This window comes from Tachypleus tridentatus, chromosome 3 (genome assembly GCF_004210375.1).
Source record: "Tachypleus tridentatus isolate NWPU-2018 chromosome 3, ASM421037v1, whole genome shotgun sequence".
NCBI lineage: Eukaryota > Metazoa > Arthropoda > Merostomata > Xiphosura > Limulidae > Tachypleus > Tachypleus tridentatus.
The window spans coordinates 73,825,020-73,849,066 of record NC_134827.1 but is presented as its reverse complement, the minus strand read 5'-3'; the positions used below and the strand labels follow the sequence as shown (position 1 = coordinate 73,849,066).

The 24,047-nt window shown below is 33.4% G+C and overlaps 1 protein-coding gene, 1 long non-coding RNA gene and 1 pseudogene across 4 annotated transcripts in view; 1 reads left to right on the top strand and 2 right to left on the bottom strand.

The window, feature by feature from the left end:
• Window positions 1-3,564, bottom strand: part of LOC143247188 (uncharacterized) — a 4,992-nt gene extending 1,428 nt beyond the window's left edge. Inside the window, exon 1 of the long non-coding RNA XR_013026424.1 lies at window positions 3,518-3,564. This is a non-coding gene — a long non-coding RNA (uncharacterized LOC143247188). The remainder of the gene's footprint in view (window positions 1-3,517) is intronic.
• LOC143247186 (uncharacterized) overlaps window positions 1-4,856 on the top strand; it is a 17,448-nt gene extending 12,592 nt beyond the window's left edge. The window contains exons 3-4 of one of the 2 annotated variants that reach the window (XR_013026422.1): window positions 3,536-3,736; window positions 3,994-4,856. Coding sequence is in view for 1 of the 2 variants with exons in the window: in XM_076494833.1 (XP_076350948.1) it covers window positions 3,536-3,619 (84 nt within the window). In the remaining variant the exon portion in view is untranslated. Of the gene's footprint in view, window positions 1-3,535 lie in introns of both variants that reach the window. The other variant, XM_076494833.1, reaches the window with a different exon arrangement.
• On the bottom strand, window positions 4,524-24,047 carry LOC143247187 (oxidative stress-induced growth inhibitor 1-like; annotated as a pseudogene). Its single transcript, XR_013026423.1, has 6 exons — window positions 23,752-24,047; window positions 21,675-21,776; window positions 20,217-20,350; window positions 13,025-13,216; window positions 12,815-12,906; window positions 4,524-11,983 (listed from the first exon to the last, which is right to left on the bottom strand). The product of XR_013026423.1 is annotated as an oxidative stress-induced growth inhibitor 1-like (transcript).

Sequence of the window (24,047 nt, the reverse complement as noted above, 5' to 3'; positions counted from 1 at the left end):
CATGAATTATCTCATTGGTCAAGATTATGTGGGCTAAGGCAGTCAGTTTGGAGTGTTTTGCCTAATTAGTGACCTGTGTTAAATAAGCTATGGGATAATGTGTTGGTATTCTATCTAGTTTGTGATAACTGCCACTTGTGAGATGGCTTGCTGGACATCCTGTTTTTATAGTTGAAATCTGCCAGTTGCTTATAGAATATGTGATGCCACATTTTATTTATAAAATGTTTTTTTAACAGGTAGTCTTCCTAATAAATATTTGTTTGACTGGAATTATGGCTGCATTAAAGGCTTATTCATAATGTAATACAACCATAATGCAAGTTTGAAGTTACTCAAGTTACAATTTATGAACCCTTAGGTATGGGTATGATGACAAGTCACTAAGCTTTAGTAATTCTGTTTTGCCATTATACCAGTCAATTAGTCAGTCACTGAAAAACATAAATGAGCCTAATTTACATTTCATTCATCAGAAAAATGGGTTTCCATCTAACACTGGGTCTCCATTTATGTTTTATCCATGTGCTTTCTAAGAAACCATAGGCCTGTTGAATAATTCATTAAGGTTTTATTTGGTGTATATGTGTGAGATCTGTATAGAATTAATTAGTAATTTATAGTTGAATTTTACCATCTATTTTTAATACACAAATAATGTTTCTTTCCCCAAAAATAGTAAAATCCAGCAATTAAAATCATTTTTTTATTACACTTTCATTTTTTTAAGTGAAAAGCTTATGCTGGAAACTCCTCCAATCTGATAGGAACAGACTACTAAAAACTACATTTTTTCATATTTTAATAAAAACTTTCAGTGTTATGAAGTAGGGGTGATTTTTTTATGTAGTTGAAAATCAATCAAGATTATGTGCCTTCTTTGTTTGGTGATCAAAGTTGAAAATCTAGGGTGTTTAGTTTCTTCATTTAGTGACAAACATTATGTAAACAGAAGGAAGGATTATTCATGTTCTGTTGTTAATTATTAAAATTTATGGTTAGTATAGGTCTCATTAAACTTTCAGATATAAAAATCTCAGAACTGCTGGCTTGTAACAATTTCAGAGGCAAAATTAGTATAAAATCTTGCATTATTTCAAAATGTTATTGCTTTGAAGTTTTTCCTCAGTGAAATATTTTTGTGAATCTTTTTTTTTCCAAGTAACTCCTTTAAACCAAAATTGTCATTTTATTTGTTGAAAGCTTATTAGTGTTATGTGGTTTGCTATCCATAGTAGGTGCAGTTTAATTTCAATACATTCTTCATATGTACAAGATTCTTGTCAACATTATACATCTATTTCCAATCAAATTTACATTAAATTATCAGTATTTCAGTGCTGTTAAATGTTATTGAAAAAATGGTATGCTGTGCAGGTTTTATAATGTTCTTATTAGTCTAAAAATGACAGGATTTTCTATTAGTATTTCACAGGAGACCATGAAGTTAGAAGAAATTTCATTTTGAAATGTATTAGTTGAATTTGCTGTTTATGAATTTCACGATGATATAATTTTTTAACATTTGAGTCTATGTTTTAGTTATGTTCACTTTTATTTTATTTTTTAATTAAAACAAAACTAATGTGAGCTAACCAACAGGAAGGATCAAATTTGGCATTATTTAGGTTCATACTTTGACCAAAGTGTTAGTAGTATTACATTGTGTGACCTTTGGGTTGATGAGTGATTTTTTTCAACTGTTAATATAACTTCTCTTTTGTTCTTCAAAGGGTTTTTGTATACTATTATTGGAACCTTCATACAATTTCCAAGCTATCCTATACTATAGCCAGTATGTGTTACATCATACTGGATTTCTTGAAATAGGAGGAATAATAAAAGAAAAATTCATTTATCCAGATAGAATAGTTCAGTCACTGTTTGCTCATTATGATTTCAGTGATGGAGGTGCAAGGGGGCTATGAAGGAAGTGTCATGAAACCTTATAACTGTACAAACGTTGCTATTGATAAGCCTAAAGTACAAACACAGTGTGGGTTCATTTAGCCTAGAGCCAAGTGCATAAAATTTATCATAAAAGATGTGGATTCAGTTTCAAACTTGAATTATTTCTGGATCAAAGTATATTTTATTATATTACCATGCTTTTAATAAAAAACAAACAACTTTAATTGATGGAGACTAAGTTAAGAAATCAAAAATATGCTTCCAGTTTTGTTGTCTGAACATTTCATTTTATACTTTCATTACATAGACTAACAATAGTATTAACTTAGTTTTGTAACTAAGGGACATGACATAAAACTCATTGTTGCAAGGTAGTGTTAACAAAATACACTGGCTTTTTTGTATGTTAGAAGTTGTTAATCGAACTGATTTTTACAAATAAGCCATAAATTCATTTCATGAATGATCCTAATTTTGATTGGTTCACAAGGGTATTTACTGATGTTTGATTGTGTCAGCTGCACTTTTCTTCCTCGTTGTTGGTGAAACTTGGTTTTCCAAAATTTATTTATTTCAGTTAGCTATGAAATGTGATGTTAGGGTATAGTATGAGAGTTTATAAGTACTTTCCACATAATTTTTGATGAGGTATACACTAGTAAGATTATAACAGAAAGCTCTTGCTGGTTTTGATGAAAAGTTGAAAGGTCATCCATCATTCAAATTTTGACTTCTTTATAGCATTCAAAAACATCAGGCTGAATATTATTTTTTATTATACTGTTGTATACTGAGTTCAAATTAGATTTGGTAAGGTTATACCCATTTAATAGTTTGTTTTCTACACAAGCATTAATATGAATAAATTGCAAACACTTGAATTTGATAAATGGAATTTGCCAATTCATTACTCTCAACTTATTGCACACTTTTGAAAATGTTTTCGTTTTTAGTGTTTTTGAAAAGCATTTTGTCTTCAGTTAAAGGTTTCTATTAAACTAGTAAGAGACTAATAAAAAGTTTATACATTTTTTGGAAATTTTATATGAGAAATAATATAAAAATATTAAAAAAGAGCACCTCTTGAACATTGGCAAATGATTTTATTACCACTATTTTTGAGGCTGCAAGTATATATATATTAAAAGTGTACTTCCACTGGAATTTTGCATGCTTCGTGAACACAGAATCCCGATGACAGAATCTTCATGTGTCATAACAGCAAAATGTTTAGGCAGCTTTTCAGTTTTAGACCAACTATTTGTATGAAGAGATAAAGTTCACAATTTTGATTCATTTATTGTAATATGCATATTTTTAACATTGTTGTGGTACAGAACTTCACAATAAGTGTTAACGTAATGATAATGTGTGGGAGAACTTTATAATAACTATTAACATTGTGTTAACAGATGGCAGATATATTCAATAACTATTAGCATTGTGTGAATGTCTATCTCTTCTTCATTCCATAGTTTCACACTTCGAAGTCTAACTTTATTATTAGAGTCAAACTTTTATGTACTAATGAACTGTAGAGTTATCTAAATTTACATATTTGTTTGCTTATGATCTAAACTTCTTGTAGCGTATGATGTTTCTTTACCTGAAATGTTTATTGCAGGTCCCAAGAGTGGATGAACCAAAAGAACTATGGAAGAAGATAAAAGATTTTGCTGAAACTTATAAAAAACCTCCAGACAGTTGAACATTATTTGTACACAGTTTTATTAAATATAGCTTTTTTATAAATTACATTGTAAAGATTTGTTTACATAATAGATTTGAATGAAAACATCAGAACTGTTGAATATTGAAATTTGAGGTATGGGCTTTAAAACATTTGTAAATATGAAGTTCTCTTGATTAACTGTAGGTTTTCCATTGATTGACTTTAATATATGTAGCTTTTTCTTACAAAGATAGACACCTTAATAAGAAGAAACAAATAAATAAAACAGCATTGTTCTTGTTAACAACAATAAATTGCTATTGTAATAATATTTTTATAAAACAATGTGAAAACTAGCTTTTGTAAGTTTAATTATTGATTATAAATCTGTTGTTTTTTTCAATTTACAGATTTTACAATAAGGAAGAATTATTTTTCAAACAGGTACAAAGTTTTGATGATGACTGACCAGTATATCAAAGACCAGATAATGACAGATTTTTGATTTTCATACTATCAAATGAAATTGAAGGAACTGAAGATTTATAATATAAACAAAAGAAATATTTGAATCTGTGTTGTACAGTTCATTGCATTGACTTGGTATCAAGATAACTGTATCAACTGGAAACTTTCAACATGTTTTATGAGTCTAGGTTACACTAGGATATAACACTTGTTGCCACAGCACTATGGAATAAGAGCTAGATTCTCCAGTTCAGTCCTGATGGATAAATATGTAGAGTCTGTGGCTGACACTAGTCATGTATACAAGAAAATAACAATAGAGAATTGATTATTATCCATTAATTCATGAGAAACTGCAACATTTTAGGTCATATCTTGGGGCATTTTTGTCATAAAATTTCTAATTTTTTTAACACAATTAAGAGATTAAATCGTCCATTTAACCTTTTAATTGTTTAAAAAACAGCAACAACACATTTTCAGAGTAATGGGCCCTTGGACTAATGGACCAGCACCATTTTGGTCACTTTCTTAACCATTAAAATCTGGTTATTTGTGAATGATTGTACCAGTGAACCTGCTTAAAAACTTCTTCCTTACCGATAAAAAATGTGAAAAATAGTTAGCCAGACATATTATTTAGTTGAAGAATACAAATGCTTTCACTAATTACTTGCTGAAAGCTTGCAGACATTGTAGCTTTTGTAAGATATATTGTTGTCTGGAGTAAAATACTGTAGTTCTAAAATAACTGGAATTTTATGTTTTGAAATCAGACCCATTAATAAATAATTTTATTTCTTTATTTTTCAATGTAATTAATCACAGGAAAGATGAAATACTTGTTCTTAACATTTTAGCATAAGTTTCATAACATTTATAAGGGATAAAAGAATGTGTTTCAGAAAGAGAGAATTTTAAGTTTTAATCTTCTGTTGAACCACTTACAGTTCAACAGAAAGTATTCATTAATATTAGTTTTTAAAACTTTGTGTAAATTATGCTTGTCAATTAACACTGTTTATAAGACTGGCAATGATCTTCTGAGGGTTTTTGATAATTTTCATAAAATGTGTAATAATTGGTATATATCTTATTTCTCAGTAGTGGAATTCTTTGAAAGTAACCCATATTATAAGTGTAACTACAAAATTGCTATCTGTGATATGCCTAGTTTAATATATAAAAAGTAAAATGTATGATTCATAGTAAGTTTACATCAAAACAGCTCAGTGCTTCAGTATGAAAGTTACAATGCATATTATTACAAATAAGATTAAACAATTATATTGCTTGCAGTATTCAGCTAATTTCTAATATTGACTTCCTGATTAATGTAGAAATACAAGTATTTTATTGTATATTGTAAATCCAGAAATACCTTAAATACAAATTACTTTGTTTCATTATTCAACAGAACAACTTGACAAAATTATGTTATCTTAAGTTCTCCTGAGAGGTGAATTATATATATAGAACATATTTCATTAAATCTTATATTTTAATTGTAATTAATAATTTTTTTCTGCTTCTTTCTTTGAAATATTCATAACAGCTTTCAACCAGTCTGTTGCATACTCATTTTCTGGTTCTAATGATTCTAGCAGGTTCAACAATTTTAGTAGTGCAAATAATAATAATATTATTTTCATTATTGTTTCCCAAGAAAGTTTTAGCTTAATGTTGTTTTTTTGGCTAAAGATGTAATATTTGTTTATGAAGAACAGTTAACACATTCATAACTCAAACCTCTTTGTTTATAAATTGTGTCACAAGAATATATTTATGTGATTATAAAATGATAATGAGAGACCAGTATTGTAGGTTACTGAGTCTTCAGGAGTTTGTGAAATGTTGGGTTCTTCAAAAGCATTTGGTAATATAGGAAGGAGAAGATATACTTTTAGGTGAAAATCAAGCAGACTAGTATTAATATTATTATAGATCAAACCTTACTCATATGATTTTTCTTAATAGAAAAAAAAAACTGTTGAGAAGTTAAGCATTCATGCTGAACATATTCATCAGGAAAAGCCCTTCCAAATATATTGAAAAAAATCACATATCGGAAGCATACAAACTATTTTACATAGACAATAAAGAAGTCATCTTTGTTTTACTGTACAAAAGAGCTTGGACTTGTAAGTCAATATACTGAATTTCAAAGTTAATTTAATATTTGTTATATCTCTTACAGTTAAACGAGGTTTTTTGTATTCTAATATATTTTTTAAAGAAACCAGTAGATTGTTCCATCTTCATCTTTATGACAGCACTATAATTTACATTTAATTCAATAACGCTACAGTTACGACAGAAAGTGTTCGTACCCCTGCGTCCCGAGTAGTTTTTTGCTCATAACTTAAATATCACGATTAGGATAATATAAGTATTCTATATTATAAATATTATACTAACACACATCTTCATAAATTTTTATGTAAAGTGAACGACAAATAAACTGTTTATAAACAAATAACCAAAAATAGGAGCAGCAAAAAGTGTTCGTACAGTTAAGAACGTGTGAAAAACATATTCCTATAAAAATTTTGTTTAGTTTGGCGAATAAACTACATTATAACATTCCATAACTAGACACTGGTTCATAATTATTGGAATTTAGCCAGCATAAAATGTACTTCCGGCAATTTAGCGCCTACTCCGTCATTATCTGCTTGGTCATCATGGCGAACAGGAAACAGCTGTCCAGTGATTTAAAAAACCGAATTATTGTCAAATACAAGTCTCGTGTGTCTCTTTCCGGTATTGCTACACAACTTAATATGCCGCAATCTACTGTTCAAAGCATAATTGCCAAGTTTGAGCTTACAGAATCAATTGCTAACCTCCCTTGTTCCGGACGCCCCACCAAAATTCCAGAGAGAAACAAGAGGAAGGTTATCAGAGAATTTAGTAGGAACCATCGTTTAACACGAAATGACATACAGAAACTGTTAAGGGAAACTGGGATTGAAGTCAGCATCTCTACAGGTACGAACATGCTACGCTCTTCTGGGTTCAAAGCATGCCGTCCTCGTAGAACTCCATATTTAAAGTTTGTTTATTTAGAAGCACGATTGAGGTATGCAAGAAAGCATGTAGATTAACCCTTTACCTATTGGAAGAGAATTATTTGGTCAGACGAGACTAAAATAGAGCTTTTCGGCCACAGTGATGTTCGCTATATTTTCCGTAAGAAGGGGGAAGGAAATCTTCCAAAGAACACCGTCCCTGCAGTTAAACACGGAGTTTTGCTCGATCATGCTATGGGGTTCCTTCAGCTCTTCTGGTGTAGGCAGACTTCACCGCGTCAAAGAAATCATGAAAAAAGAAGAGTACGTTGATATATTAGGCACTTATATCAAGAATGATGCTCGGAACTTGCGGCTTGGGCGTCGTTGGATCTTCCAGCACGACAATGATCCTAAGCACACATCAAAATATGTACAATCCTGATTGCAGAGGTACCATATAAGCGTTTTGGAGTGGCCATCGCAGTCACTCGATCTCAACCCAACTGAAAACGTTTGGCATGAGTTGAAGACCAGGGTTCATCAGCGTCATCCGAAAAATTTGCAAGATTTGGAGGCCTTCTGTAAAGAAGAATGGAAGAAAGTACTAGTCGAGTACTGTCAAATGATCATGGAGGGCTACGAGGAGAGATTGCGCCAAGTAATTCATCTGAAAGGCTACACAACTGACCATTAAAGTATACGCAAGAACACTTTCTGCCTCTCCTATGTTTGGTTATTTGTTTATAAACAGTTTATTTGTCGTTGAATTTACATAAAAATTTATGTAGATATGTGTTGGTATAGTATTTATATCATACTCTATTTTCATTATCCTAATCGTGATACTTTTTAAGTTATGAGGAAAAACTACTCGCGACGCAGGGGTACGAACACTTTCTGCCGTAACTGTATATTTAATTATTTTATCTGACAGTTGGTTCATAAATTACTGAATAACTACTCTTCAAATGTTTATTCAATCATTATCCAGGTGTGTGTTTTTTCTCTAAATAATCATTTTTGAAGCAATTTATTTGAGATAGACCACAACCAGTGTGAATGGGCGTTTAGATACATCCACTACATACTCTGGGAAAGTGTAACTCTGGAGTAACCTTTATCGTAGAATTAAGTTAGTTTGTTAAGACAGACCTTTTCACCTATTTTTATTAAAAAGTAGCGAAAAACGGAATTTTTACGAAGCCCCTTCCAAATTCCCAATGTAACAGTTATACACTAACTTGTATGAAAGCTAATTTAATCTTGGTAATCCACAAGCTTTGTGTTATTTATAAATATCAAAAAACTGCTCACGATGCAGGGGCACGGACACTTTCTGTCGTAACCGTGTGTAACAAAATTTTTACTTGTTCCTGGGCAAAAAGTATTATTTCCCAATTGCTTATGCCTAAAGTAAATGGAAATGACCTATTTTTCGCTTCAAACTTTGCTTTTGTGACCTGGGTAATGAAAATTTCAAATTTACCCATTTTACAGAAACAATGCAGGTAGATTTAGTGCTGAGTAGCTGATAGAGAATTTTCTCGAACATACAAGAATTTTTAAGAACCTTGTAGAATTTCCTAGAACTTTCCATAGTAATATATATAGAGGGGCTCATCACTCACCACTTCAGTTTAGTTCTAGCTGCCTAAGTAAATACATAGACCTATCCGATTTTATCAGAGATGGCATCAAGAAGCAGCAAGCATTCTTCAGACGCATACTGCTATGTATGTGGCGAAGTTATCAAGACGAGCGAAAAAGTACCCTGTGACAGCATGTGCTAAAATGTGTGAAGTCTACAAGGCATATTTTGGCATGCCTGTCGGGGATGAAGACAAACCCTGGGCACCTCATTTTACCTGCAAGCACTGCTAAAAAACTCTAGAAAGCAGACGGATAATTTTTGCTTGCTTGAATAGTAAGATTTTATATTAAAACAAATTTTATACCTTTAAAATTTAAATATCTTTTAATTTTTTTTAAATTTTCAATACTATAGAAGAATATTACATATAAAATATTTTGTACAAACCTCTTACACATTAGTTGTGGATGAAATAAATTTGTTCTTCATAATAACATCCTGCAAAAGAGCCATGAAGTTCGCTATTCCAAGAATTTGGCGTGAACCCACTGACCCGTTAAGCAATTGCCACTTCTGCATGGTGGACCCTTCCAAACGTCGGGGTGGTAAGAATGCATCTGGTATCATGTCTGAGGCAAAGGTCAAATCTGGTGTCTTTGTTGGACTCCAAATAAAGATTCTGGAGTGCACAGAATTCCCCAAGAAGCTCAGTAGGAAGGAAAAAAAGCTTGGAGCAGCTTTGTCGCAGTGGTTCGAGGCTTCTTGGGCAGTCACAAGTCCGAAAGTTAAGTGGAACTGGTTGAGGCTCTTGTGAAGAACCACTGGAAGTCCATATCCTTGACACTCATTTTGATAAATTCAAGGAGAACGTGGGAGCATACTCAAAGGAGCAAGGTGAGCGCTTTCGCCAAGATATACTGAACTTTGAACGCCACTACTTAGGAGCATATAATGAAAACATGATGGGAGACTATTTGGGGGCTGATACGTGAAAATGATTTACATTACAGTCGTAAATCTTGAAAAACTACTCACTTCTAAACATTTTTGCGCGTTTTTGTATAACTTTAGTATAAATACATGTAAACCTTGATTCATATGTTGTTTTATTCAGGCCTTATGTTAATGAAAATGTGCAAATTTGCCAGTTTTTATATAGAAAATTGGTTAATTTCTAAATTTCATTGTCCAGGTCACAAAACCAAAGGTTGAAGAGAATAATATCCATTTTCTGTACTTTTATAACATAAGCAATTAAGAAATAACACATGCTATCCAGGAACAAAATTTATGTTTCACAATGTAATTATAGCAGTGTATTTATTACTGGTATTTGATCTGAAAAACCTAAACTCTGTATGTTAATATACATCTGTTATTGGTATTTCTTACCTGTTATAAGCTTCCTAGTTTGTTTGTTTTTTAACAGTTTAAGATTAACAGACATTTGCATTTCTTATATATATTCAAAAACCAATAATCTGAATTTATTCCTGGTCATATATCCTTGTAACTTAAAACTAGCACTTGTTAAACGTAACTATTTGAAGAAACCACTTATTTTAGCCAGTGTTTTCTTTAGTTTGTATCTCACTACCTTTAATTACTCCATTTATAGGATATTTTCTATAGTTCGTTCTTGACCCTTTATATACCCACTACTTTTACAGTAATGACCTGTAGCACACTCTTGAGTATTAATATACATTTACTAACTGTAAGTGTTACAGCTTATCCTATCCAAAGAATTTTTCTGGTAATCCACTGTGTTTTATGAACTGATTGATAATGTTTTGTCTTATTTTATTGAGTCAGTACTCGATCTACATTCCTTTAAGCTGGGGAATGGACTTGAATGGTTAATATTTTTGGTTGTAGTTTATTAATAATTTCAGTGTCTTAAAAATATCAAATATTTATTATGTTTATTGATAGACAGTGTTATAATTATTTCTATTTCATGTTGCAATAAAACCATTTATAAAATACATTACCAAATGGCAAAGCATTTCTACAAAGCTTGGCACTCTAATTCTTTAAAGTGGAAAAAATTATTGTGTTGAGAGTAAATATCACAGTGTTAACAAGTGGTTGTTTGTGTAGTTCTACTTTGATGGCTTAATATTTCAATGCTATACAGAGAAAGGCCACTGAGGTTAATTACTAGTGAGTATTTGTAGATTATGTGTCAGTATTACCAATAAAATACTATTAAATGACTAGTGTATTCATACAGTCTTTTTGCTGTTGAGAACATTAGTGGTATTTCTGAGTCATCAACAGTATGTATATATATAAAGGAATAACAATAGCAACAAATGACCATATTCATTCTAAATGGCTAAATGCCTTCAACTTCTGGTGCAAGTAGGTGCTAATTGCTAAGGCTCCCCCATGTACAAAGCGAACAAAGTTATCCCCCACCAGGGGTCCCATAGCAAAGATACCGGAATAAGTTGCTATCTCATGTGTGTATGGATTAATTGCTATAGGGTTTTGCCGACAATTGATGGGTTCCCCGGGTTTGACTGCTAGTTCAGAACTGCAATTTGAGATGAAGCTCAGATCTGGCTGTGTTCCTATTAACACAATAACATAGTCAGCATCTATGGCCACCTTACTGTCGTTTTAGTAGTGTGTTCTAGGATAACAGTGTGATTGGGCAGAACTTGCACAAGCCGATGTTTGGGGTAAGATTTGTACCGAGAATAAAGAGCTCCAGAGGTGTCAGCCATCATCTGGTGGATCTTGTGATACTCGGGATACATATTTTGTGGTAAATTATTAAAAATAAGCTCAGGGTCCTCCACATCCCTTCTGAAAACGTGGGTGATATGGATGCCATGAAAATGAGCAGCAATGATGGCATCAGCAGCACACAAGCCAGCTCCTACAACCACCAGGTGTGTAGGCAACTTGCTGCCTAACAGTAACTGTTCCAGTTCTGTCAATGAGTGCAACACAAATGGTCGATCCTCTCCGGGAACACCCATCTTTCTGGGCTGATCGGAGTTTCCCGTAGCTAGAACCACATGTGGAGTGATGAAACAAAACGGCTTTACCTCAGTGGGCTCTAGTTCTTTCCCAAAAAACTCTGTCTCTCCACGCACTTCCCAAAGGGGCAACTCAACTTGGTCAAAAAGACAACGGCTGTCTCGTGTTGCGGTTTTAACTTGCTCCATACCTATTGGTGTGATTGAGGTAACCTTAGCGTAGTCCATAAAGAAATTCCTAAGATCCATGATTTCTACATAGTCTTTGTAGTATTCAGCTACTGCTCCTACTGTTGCTCTTGTCTGCCGTAAACCAGACATTTCTGCATTGTCTCTGAAGAAATAGGTAATGTATCTAAAGTCAGTTCAAAACTAACATTAAAATAGTATAAAAAAGACGCGTTTATCGTGCTTCTGTTTGGTTTTATTTATCTCATTCATAATTTTAGAAATTGTATAAATATTTCAATCCTTACAGTTGTAAATGTTATAATTAAATGTGATGGAAGAGGACTATAAAGTTTTGCTATTACTTAGATCGGTTGCATGTTCTGAAAGATTTAACAGATTATGTGTCGTAAGTATAAACTTTATCTTCGTTGTGACAAAGAAACTTAGTAACCATGTTAAAAAATGTTTAAATGCAATAAGAATTAACAGAAACGTATAGAAAGCAACTCAGCAGCAAACTAATAGTTTTATATCTATTTGTATTTGTTATAAGTTATCAGTAACACACTAGCTTGGAATACGGGTATAGAATCGTTAGAAACTGAATTAAGAGATTGGTAATAGATTCGAAGCATCTGGGATATTGTATAGAGTACTAACATCAGATAAAGAAGATGGATGGAAAGCGACACCTATTTGAGCTTACTCTAAACATTGTAGTTTGCTGTTCGTATTTAATTTCGGTTTATCAAATGAAGTAAATCCCGCAACTCAGTAGCTCAGCTCTAAAACTCGGGTTTCTACGTCTATTGTGGGCAGAGTACAGATAACTCTTTGTGCTTAAGAAAATTGAATAATCAAACCAAGTAAAGCGAAAATAGCTAAAGTTTTATTTGTATTCGAAAACTGTAACTTAACAGTATTGAAATCAAGATAAATATCTCTGTTCATATACTAGAATAGAGTTCAGAAATCATGGTAAAGATTAACCTACCTGTTTCTTAACAATTCCCATTCTTTGATGGTTAGCCCAGGAAGTTCCATCCACGACCCTTGGCTTATTGTGAGTGTGCTTGTTTCCATCTTCTTAGTAAAGAAAACAACATAAGAAATATATATGAAGTTTGCTTGATGTGGATGGAAATGTATGTGCATTTACAACTCAATAGAGCAAATAATAATATATACCAATATTAATCCTTACTTGCCAAGATCCGCCTGCAGATCCTTTTCCTAAAACCACGTGTCCAATTTTCTGCTCTGGATGATGCTCCCATCTGACTACAGATGGAAAATCTAATCCAAAGTCAGCTTCAGGCCGAAGAAGAGCATCAAAAAGAACTGAGACAGGATTTTTAGATCTTCCTTCTAACCCTTCACTTAAATGTTGTAGGTCCTGCAATAGGAAAAAATTAACGTTTATCTATGTATATGGTTTAGATATTTTCATGGTTTGAACTGTTGGTATTTTCTAGTATTACGGTCCGTATATGTTTAGGTGTTCTCTGTTATTTGTTTATTACAAGTTTTAAACCACCAGTATTATGTAATATCTCTTAATAAAAACAACTGTAGGTATCGTCTAGTGTAATAGTCTATATATTTTTTCATATATTTCGAGACTTATTGAACCTACGTGTTTTTGTAACATCATGAATTATTATGCCTTATTACTTTAATTCCTTGAGTTTGAATACGATGGTTTCTGATGTGTGTTAACGGTACGAAAAAATTAAGGGTATATAAGCTATTCATATAGTTTATTTGAAAAAAGTACAAATGTGACATGTATAGCAAAACATTGGGTTTCATTTCTTTGGCTCTTGACGATTTTAATAAAGAAATGAATGTGATATTTACTCTCCTTGATATCACTCAATTTATATAGTAAGCACGTTTCAGTGGATTAAAAATTAATAATATAAAAAAAGTTTTATTTAAACAATAGAACTTCTTTTCTCATACTGATAAACTTTCACTCTCCTGTGCCATTTCCGGATTTTATTTATGACTGCAACGATAGCCTAGAATAATAAAAACTCAGCTCGAAGAACATTACAGTAGCAATTATCACTTTCACTGAGGTAAAACCTGCTTCAGGTCCAGTGTTTTGTGCACTTTCTTGATCGATCAAAGTTTATGCTATTACTCTCACTCATGTTTTACATCAGATTTATCACAATCAATTTGCAACGGTGATGGGAAGAGACAGCAGAATGTTTAGTGCAACAAAGCTGTCAGGAGATGACAATGTGAGGCAGTTATTGTACACGTAGTCTAATAAACTTCTGCTTTTACATAAATGTTCCGCTACACTTCTGTTCTCGCATAGGTAATCCAATATACTTTTCTAAATAATTTTAGTCACTTTGTCACACATTCTGTTACTTCACCAGTTAATAGGCCGAGTAAAAGATCCATGCATTGTCTCACGAAGCCAGTAATGCAGTACAAGAAACCGAACAATAAGCTTCTCTTTCATGGATTCATTGGTTTTGTGGACAGTTTTGTTAAAGAAATTCGTCTTGAAGTTCTGCTGTGGACCAAGGAGAGGCTTACAGAAACTAGTCTGAAACAGTTTTTGGGGTGAGCAAATTTCAAAAATCGTCTTATGATTTCTTTTGCGAAATTTCTGGATTACTCCTGTTATCTTCTTCAGTCCTGTACTAATGGAAGAAGCATTGTATTGTTGCAGAATAGCTCGAGACATGCGTGCTGAAGAGTTTCATCTCATACAGCAAGTCGTGGAATAAATTTGAAACTTAAGCCTTTTAGCAGCGAATGCTCTCTTTCGGAATATGACTCAGTGGTGTTGTTTTCTTCTGTGGATGAGACAAAACAACCACAAACATCTCTCAGTTGGTATGCACAAACACCATTTGGCCAGTCTTTGTGTTTACCATCCGAGAGTTCGTAGTTTGGTTCGAGCCCATTGTCACCCAAACATGCTCTATACTTTGGGATCACAGTGTGTTATGAGAGTGGTTGTAAAAATCATGTTGGTATTCCAGAAATTGTCTATAGGTGCTGTTGGTCAGGTACCTTCCCTCTAGTCTGTCAGTTCGAAATTAGACACGGCTATGCACAGATAGTTTTTGGATAGTTTTGCGATAAACTTCTGAAACAAAAACATCAATTCCATATTCCCATTGGCTTCACAATTACATGGGAAACACGTTTTAGTACTATTTTTCAATGATGAATTGCGATAAAATCAAGCGTGTCACAGTTTTTTGCATAATTCAATTCAAGGCTCAGAAAGTTTACATTATACGGTATAAAATAGTCTTAACTGATTTTTGAAGACCATTATTAAATACTCAATTAATCCTGCGACTCTTCTGGGAACAGTAACATTCCTCTGTTTTCACTTCAGCCGTATTCATATCTTTCAACAGGAAGGATATAAAGAAATGCTAATTTTCAATTACAAACACCTCACCAGCTACGACGATACAAAAATTAATTTTTCCATCTCTTCTGTGTGACTAATGTCTGAAGCACAGCCAAGATCTCCTGTTGGAACAGCAGTAAGTCTATGGACTTAAAGTGCTAAAATCGTGGGTTCGATTTAATGACAGTTAAAAGAGAGTTGTGTTGACAGTCTTGCAGCGAAAACGAAACACTATATTATGAACGTTGAACCTGTTATCCTAATACTTTACATTTGTTCATCTGTCACAATAACTAGTGAATTTTCTTCCCTTGTCTGTCTGTGGTAAAGTGAAATGTATGTAGCATTTGGTCAATAACTGTCGAACCTTTCATTCGTGCTCTAACCATTTAGTCAGATCACTGTATTTTTCTCTTTGTAGTTGTCATCCCCCGGTAGGACAGCAGTAAGTCTGTGGTCTTAGAAGCTAAAATCCAGGCCTCGTTTCCTCGCGCTGAACACATCAGGTAGCCCAACATGTCTCTGATCTAACAATTAATCAAGCGTGTTAGTCATTTTAGGTCAGCTATTTCCACGAATTTTTAAATCCGAAAAAAAAAGTGAATAATAGAATTTGATGAGAAAAACAATATCAAGAGGAATCATCAAAAATAACCATTCCTCTCCACCGTACTCCTGATTATGAATTACTGTTCACTTCTTGAGGAAAAAATAATTTGCTTTCGGACGAAGAGAAGGAGGTTAGTCATCTCGCTCTGTTTTAAGACATGTTATCTTTGTTTTATGAAGCTGGGAGTTCTTGTTTTAACGGTAGACTTTTCACTTGAGAACGGTTTCTGCTTAGTTTTATTTCTCCCTCTCCTTATGATATCGAACCCCAAGAACATGAGGCTCTTCATCAGCCGTGTTTCGCTTGTGTTTACTCTTTAACGTCATGTGAGTTGAAAGTTACAACTTTTATAGCTCTTGTATAAAGTTCCTGAAAATATTTTAGTAAGTGAATGCAGAATGCCATGGAAATGAAAGCCCGTCTCTAACAAAAGCTGTATCACACATGAACCATTTGTTTATACATGAATGCATATACAATTATTGAAAATTAGAAATAAATTTATCTTAAAGCTTACATTGAGAAAAGTAATAAAGTAAGTAAATAGGGTTTGTGTAGTATGTTATAAAATTACTTGAATGTAACTTAAAATTGATTTTCCTTCCTTATTGAGAACCAGTCCAAAACTGTCACTCGTATCTCAGCTTAAACCACGAAACCTAGTGCTGGTCGTTCTGTTCTCGAAAGTTGTACTCGCCAGTCCGTTTTTACGTTATTTTGCAAGTTTTGGTAATCAGTTAGGTAGCGTTAGCTACACGTCAACTATACTTCTGAGTATCTTTGTTTTATGTTGATATCCCAGGTGGATCTTTAACATTCGATAATTTACTAATGTTAGATTTTTGTTTTATTCATTAATCAGTAGACGCCATCTTTAAAAGGAGTTTTGTTTCATTTTAATCGCAATCACTACAGTAAAATGCTCTCGAATCAAGGAGTTTTACAGAGTAGATCTCTCGCTCAAAACTAGCGAATTAACCACAAGAACCAAATTAAGGGCTGGGGATTGTGACGTTCTCCTGTAATCTAGCTACTTGGAGACCGGAGTTGGTGGACGGTTTGAGGTTGGGAGTTCTGCTGTATACTGGCCTATGTTGATCGGGCGTCGGCACTAAGCTCAGCGTCGAGGAGCCGAGGATCACCAGGTTGGCAAATGAGGAGCGAACCGGCCCAGAGCGGAAACGCAGCAGGCAAAAGTTCCCGCGTCGTGCAGTAGTGGGATCGCGCCTATGAATAGGCAGTATGGAGTAGCCCATCCGACATAGTCGGACTCAATTTCCTTTAATGGCCCGACATGGCCAAGCGTGTTATGGCGTGCGACTCGTGATCTGAGGGTCGCTGGTTCGCATCCCCTTCGCACCAAAGATGCTCGCCCTATCAGCCGTGGGGGCGTTATAATATGACGGTCAATCCCACTATTCGTTGGTAAAAGAGTAGCCCAAGAGTTGGCGGTGGGTGGTGATGACTAGCTGCCTTCCCTCTAGTCTTACACTGCTAAATTAGGGACGGCTAGCACAGATAGCCCTCGAGTAGCTTTGTGCGAAATTCAAAAAACAAACAAAAACAAACCAAATTAAGACTAGAAGAAGTTAAATAAAATGAATGCAAATGTATTTCACATAAAGAATTCATCCTGTTGTAAAGGCTATAAGTTAGAACATGCTAATTAATATATCCTAATTAAAATTAAAGTCTATATTATGAAAGAAATAAACTCTTATCAAAGTAAAAAACTTCATAAAATTCAAGTATGTATAATTAATCATTCTATTTTCTTGTAATAAATCGAATGTTAATTTTTATTCAATTCAAGTAAAACTGTTAAAATATATTTTGCATTACTGCAAATAGCCTATATCAAAACTGTGAAGTAACCAAGTTAATTATGAATCATTATTACGTCATTATTAATTAAAGTAATGTAGCATATTCAATACTGTCCACGTGTTAGTCACTTATAGAACTAATCTGATCTTATTTCATCACTCTTAAGTCAAACAAACAGCTGGTCAACGTGAGGTTTTTCGAGCTGAAGAAAAAAAATCAATATAAGAACAAGATTTTTTATTCACATGTTTGTTTTTTAAATAGTTTATTGATAATTCTTGGATAACAAAGCACCGCTTAAAACACGAATAAAAATATTCCAAGTAAATTTAAATCACTTTGATGTATGCTAACAGAGATAGTTTTGATAGGATGTTGTGTCTTTCAAATAGGGTTAACATATATATATAATTTGTTCAGGAATTATAGACCGACATATTAAAACTCTTGAACTTAGTTTTCATATTTTCTTATATAAGAGCCTGTCAGTTACAGGAATCGATACGCAATTTACATGCGAGATCGAAACCCGTTGCCAAATATGCCTTTTCAAGAGCATTGGTTTTAAAATTCGACGTAGTCCTACTATTCGTTTGTAAAGAGTAACCTAGAAGTCGGCGGTGGATGCTATTGATTATCTTCATTGCTTCTGTTTTGTGCGAAATTCGACAAGCTTTTAAAATTATCAAGGAACATCGGTGGTGGGCATAAAGTAAAACACGTTTTTGTGTGTTTTTCAAGATCCATTCTTTCTTTAACGTTAGTGTCATTAAGAATATAAATCAATATATATCTTTGGATTTTATTATTATATCTAGTTTTACATTTTACTTGTTATTACTATATTGCTTTGTCTGTGGATTTAGAACTAATCTAAATCCCATACGTTGACAGGTAATTGAGATTACGATCGAAAATATCGCCTACAGCAAGGGCACCCAACTGATGAATCAATACATTTTAATCATAATGAGACTGATTTTCTTTATATATTTTTAAGTCTTTGCATGCTTATTACTTGCGTATTACTCCTGTCAAGTATTTTAGGCCAGATATCTTACAGTAAGTGTCTGTGTTTTTCAACATTAAGCAAACAAGAGAGAGTCCACTTGCTTTAAAGTAATATATTAAAACAAGTAAAACATATATACGAATGTCAGTTACACTGTTGTTTATCAGAGTTGTATCCATAGCTTTAAACAATTGTCTCTTTTTCGTTAAATTCGACACAGGCTGAATGATTACCTGAGGTCTAACCAACCTAAAAAAGACTAAGTCCTCTATCTTTAATACAAAATCATTATGACACTGCTATCAACAACGAAACTGCATGTAGGTTATTTGTGGAAAAGCACTCCAGAAAAATGGAGCATGTTAACATGTTATTTCAGTGGTATATATATGTACGTGAATGATAGTCAATGACTGAAATAGCTAACGTACCATTGTTGTATAAAGTAGTTTAAATTATTAATATAACTTAGTAATTAACTAGCTGGAGTACCCATCCTCTGGACAAATATTATGTAAATTCATGATTAATGAAAGCTTATCTTAGAAAATAATAATTTGCTTCCATTAAATGCCCATAAAGACAGCAAAACACAAAATGTAAAACTGCAAGTTTAAATGTATCTCTGCGTGGACCCAAAAATTCTTCATAATAAATTTGGTAAAGATCCTCAACAGGGTATAAAATAGTGGCAAAAAACACAAAAACGCTCAAACCGCAAAATTTAAAACTGAAAATTTGAATGAATTTCTTCATGGGCGCAATGAGCTTTCATAACAATTTTAGTAAAGATCCATCCACATTCCGGCCGTACCGAACATTCTCGCCCTTTCAGTCGTGGGGGCGTTATAATGCGACGGTCAGTCCCACTATTCGTTGGTAAAAGAGTAGCTCAAGATTTGGCGGTGAGTGGTGACGACTAGCTGCCTTCCCTATAGTCTTACACTGAAGAATTGGGGACGGCTAGCGCAGATAGCTCTCGTGTAGCTGTCCACGAAATTCCAAATAAACAAACAAACCGTCCACACCTTGCGAAATAGTTACGTTAACTTACAACACATACCACTGTCCCACCCCCCTCCAGTGGCTCAGCGGTATGTCTGCCCATTGTGGAGTTTTGTGCTTAATTCAAAACAACAACAGATACCACTAATATATTTATATAGATAACTGCTCTGCGTCTATATAGTGCAGTATTTTAATAAAGCATGTATTATTAGCTAATTTAAGTGTAACTCACTGGGCAGTGTGATGAGGGAATGATGATTTGTTGACTTTTCATTGGATGTTTGTGGAGTTTATGTGAGCAGCCATGCAATTATTTAAGCTTGATTTCATGAAAAATTTCTTCCAGATGTAATCTCATACCACCTGTTATTTTTTTTTTCTGTAGAGGGCATATCCCAAGATCCCCATATGTGTTGGATTTTGATCTCGCAAATTAGAACACCCTTTCAAATGTTTTGCATACGGTCCTGTGCTGTACTAAATAAATAACAACTGGTTCGTTTTTATATGAAATACGATTAAATAGGATACAAAATTTTCCACACCTGATGTACCAAAGGTTCGTTGCAACACGTTTGTAATCGATGGCACAAAACTTCAGTTGGATGACTCTCATCTGAACAGTAGGGAATGTTACCAGCCAGTAGATAAGACAGTGAGATAGCGGAAGGTCCATTTCCTGAAGGAAAATAGGAAATTCGTTTTACTGGTATTAATATGTGGTTTTAACAGATCAAGATTACCTTAGACCAAAGGCGACTCCAAAATTCTCAATGTGGGAGAAGATGGACCTGAGGTCCGAGGTTTGTGTTTTAAAGGATAAGTGAAGGAAACGTATGTCTAAAGTAACAAACCGTGAGCAAGTATGATTACTTAAGGTGCAGAATGTTTTCATTGATTTTTGTTTGAAGTAAACTCAAAATTTATATTCGGCACAAAATTGGTGTCATCAGCGTTTTCTCAACGTATTTTCCATGCATAAATGTGTAAACATTAAACCAGATATACATTGCATCAAACAAGAGTTTCTTACAGCCACGCCTGTGTATTCTACAATATCCTTTATCAGTTAGGCGTTATTTTTAAAATGAGTTAGCACCTTGAGCTGTGAATTAAATCACGTATACATGGTTTGTATTTGAATATGAAACTCTCAAACGAGGTAAACATGTTAAAACTTAACTTGAAATAACTTATACAAGCTATACAAAATGTGTAAATGTATTAGTAAAAGTTTCATCTAACATTATTAGAACTGTCTTTAGCCACTGCGACGGTTCTTATTACAGTAACATTTTCTCGGTGGACTCTGGCACTCATGCTTTAAACTGACTGAGTAGCATCGAATTTTTAAACAAATACCTATTGTGATTGACTGGAAAAACAACAGGGCTAAACAAAGATTAGATTGATGTATAGGTTTTTCTTGTGTAGAGTTAGTAAGTAACTTAAGCCACTCTATCCTTGGAAATGTAACTGTTATTAAAACGTTCAGAGAATATTTTATGTTTTTTCCTTTCTGGATAGTGGAATGAAGGCAGAAAAAAAATTAGGGTTAGTCGCATCCCTTGGCCCCCCCCCTCCGCAGTGGCACAGCGACATACCTACGTACTTATAACGATAGAAGTGGGGTTTCGATACCCGTTGTGGGCAGAGCACAGATAGCCCATTTGAAGCTTTGTGCTTAACTTCAAAGAAAACAAACCTCACTTTGGCGTCGACACTTCCCTAACTAGGGAAAATGTAAAAGTGGTTTTAAACAACATTTAAATTCCATATTTCATACTCGGTAACAGACTTGTAAATAATGTAAAATTTTAAAGTAATGAAAACTAAAGTTTTCAGTACATTTTTCTTACTTATTTTAAAATAAATTATATAAGGCTTTACTTCTCTAAAAAAAGGCAAAAAAAACACTAGAGAAAGCATTGTCTCTCCTTTTATATAAGAATGAACACCTTCGTACATGAACTAATACTTGCTTAATGTTGGTTGTAACTTACCAGTAATGACAACATCCTTGAAAACGGCCATTACTTCTTAAACAACGTCAGTAAAAAGTCCTTGATCAGAGGAATGAAATGATCATGTAACTCCTTTCGTTTCTACAATAAAATTTATAACTTGTGTAAAAACATGTCTTTTAAGATTTCAGTAATTTAGAGTTTGCGTGTGACGTGTGAAACTCATTATCTGTTACAAAATGTTTCTATAAGCTGCCACATTTCTACACAGAAATCATCGACTATTGTAGTTTTCCTTTCAGTAAATTTTGCTATTAATAAACACATTTATGAGAATAATGAAATTACAAACGACTCTTAACGGCTCCCCAGTGACACAGCGGTATGTCTGTGGACTCACTTTGTGAGAAACTGCGTTTCGATACTTGTGGTGGGCAGAGCACACATTAAGCTTTATGCTTAATTACAAACAAACGATCGACACTCATGGATCCACTTCTTAGAAGTTCAGTTGGAAATCACTTGATGTTTTGTTAAATATATTATCTGGTATGATTCCCACAGAAAGAAAAACAAGGTGGAAGCACCGTTGAAAAACTGTTCTGACAGAAAATTGCAGATGAGGACAAATGTTGAGTTAATTATTAAAAAGGATCGGGTGTGAAACATGATAAGAAATATTTAATCTTGGGACAAAATAAATAATTTGAGGGAATTTTTAAACTAACTAATTAGAAAGAGAATGAAGAGCATTTAAAACATTACCTAGAGATTTTCGTTTAACTCCACTAATCCATAAATAAGAAGACTGGATACAAATCAATACAACATACTTTATTTTTTGAAGCTGCTAATCAGAAAAAAAGATTGATGATAAAGTATTAAGAGCGATTTCTGAAAACTGTTCTAGTCAGAAAAAAAAAAGAACATAAAGCGTTATATTCAATTTTTAAACTTACTAATCACAAAAAGACTGTTATATAGTGCATTACAAGTGTCTTTTGTTTGAGTTTACTACTCAGAAAGAGTATTGGACATAACGCAACAAATAATATTTTTTAAACTGTTCTAATCGTAAAAGAAGAATTGAAATAAAGCATTAAAATAATTTTTTTGTAAACTTACTATTCAGAAAAGGCCCAGCATGGCCAGGTGGGTTGAGGCACTCGACTCATAATCTGAGAGTCGCGGGTTCGATTCCCAAAAATGCTCGCCCTTTAAGCTGTGGGGGTGTTATAATGTGATGATCAATCCCACTATTCGTTGGTAAAAGAGTAGCCCAAGAGTTGGCGGTGGGTGGTGATGACTAGCTGCCTTCCCTTTAGTCTTACACTGCTAAATTAGGGACGGCTAGCGCAGATAGCCCTTGAGCAGCTTTGCTACACAAAAACAAACTGTTCAGAAAAAAAAAATTACAATATATAAAGAGTTGTAATCTTTCTGCAACTTACTATTCAGAAATAAAACTGGATATAAATCATTAAAGATAACTTTGTTTAAATCATATTACCAAGAAGTAAGGCTTAAAATAAAGCGTCACAGTAATTTTTGTTTAAACTTAATATTCAGAAAGAAATTTGGACACAAACCAATTTAGATAACTTATGTTTAAACTTATTAATCAACAAGAAAGTTGGATATAAATCATTACAAGGGACTGTTTTATTTAAGAATGGTCTTATAAAAGAAAAGTAGATATGTTGCTGTAAATATTTAACCTTGAGATTCTCATGTACTTCAATATGTATATATGCATAGGACATAACTGATCAGTGTTCACTCAGTCATACTATTCTGGATTAATTTGTAGTGAATTTCTTCGTCAGCATATAATATAATATAACAAGATGTTTCAACTCACCATGGAAATTTAGACTGACATATTTTAATGCAGTAGAATGGAAGTGACAAAGTTTTATAGAGGTTTGGCTTGTCATATCTGCTATCTTAGTAGTTCGAAAAAAACTGAGGATATTCACTCGACTGATGTTTCAAGTGTTCGAAATAAACAACCACAATTTACAAGTTTAATTTTAGGAAACTTTTATGTAAGTTATGATCATAGCAATATTTTATTGTTTGTTAATTCTAACTAATGCACCAAATGTGTACTAACCTTTCGCAGACAGTCTGGATAGAAATCGATTAATATGCTACGTAGAAAACTCAACCTTTGTATGAACATGAAATGGTTCTCGCACAACTCTGTTGATGTACAAACAAAAACGAAATATATATTTCGAATATTTTTCTACGATCCCTTTTCTTCCGCAGTTGATTTAGTAAATCTACTTATCGGCTGTTGTGACATATGACACATCTAATTGTTTCTACGTAGTTTATGAAAACTAACTCGCTAGCGTTAATTAGGGCAAACCTTAGGCCTTCTCACTAGCAGTCGATATGCAATAT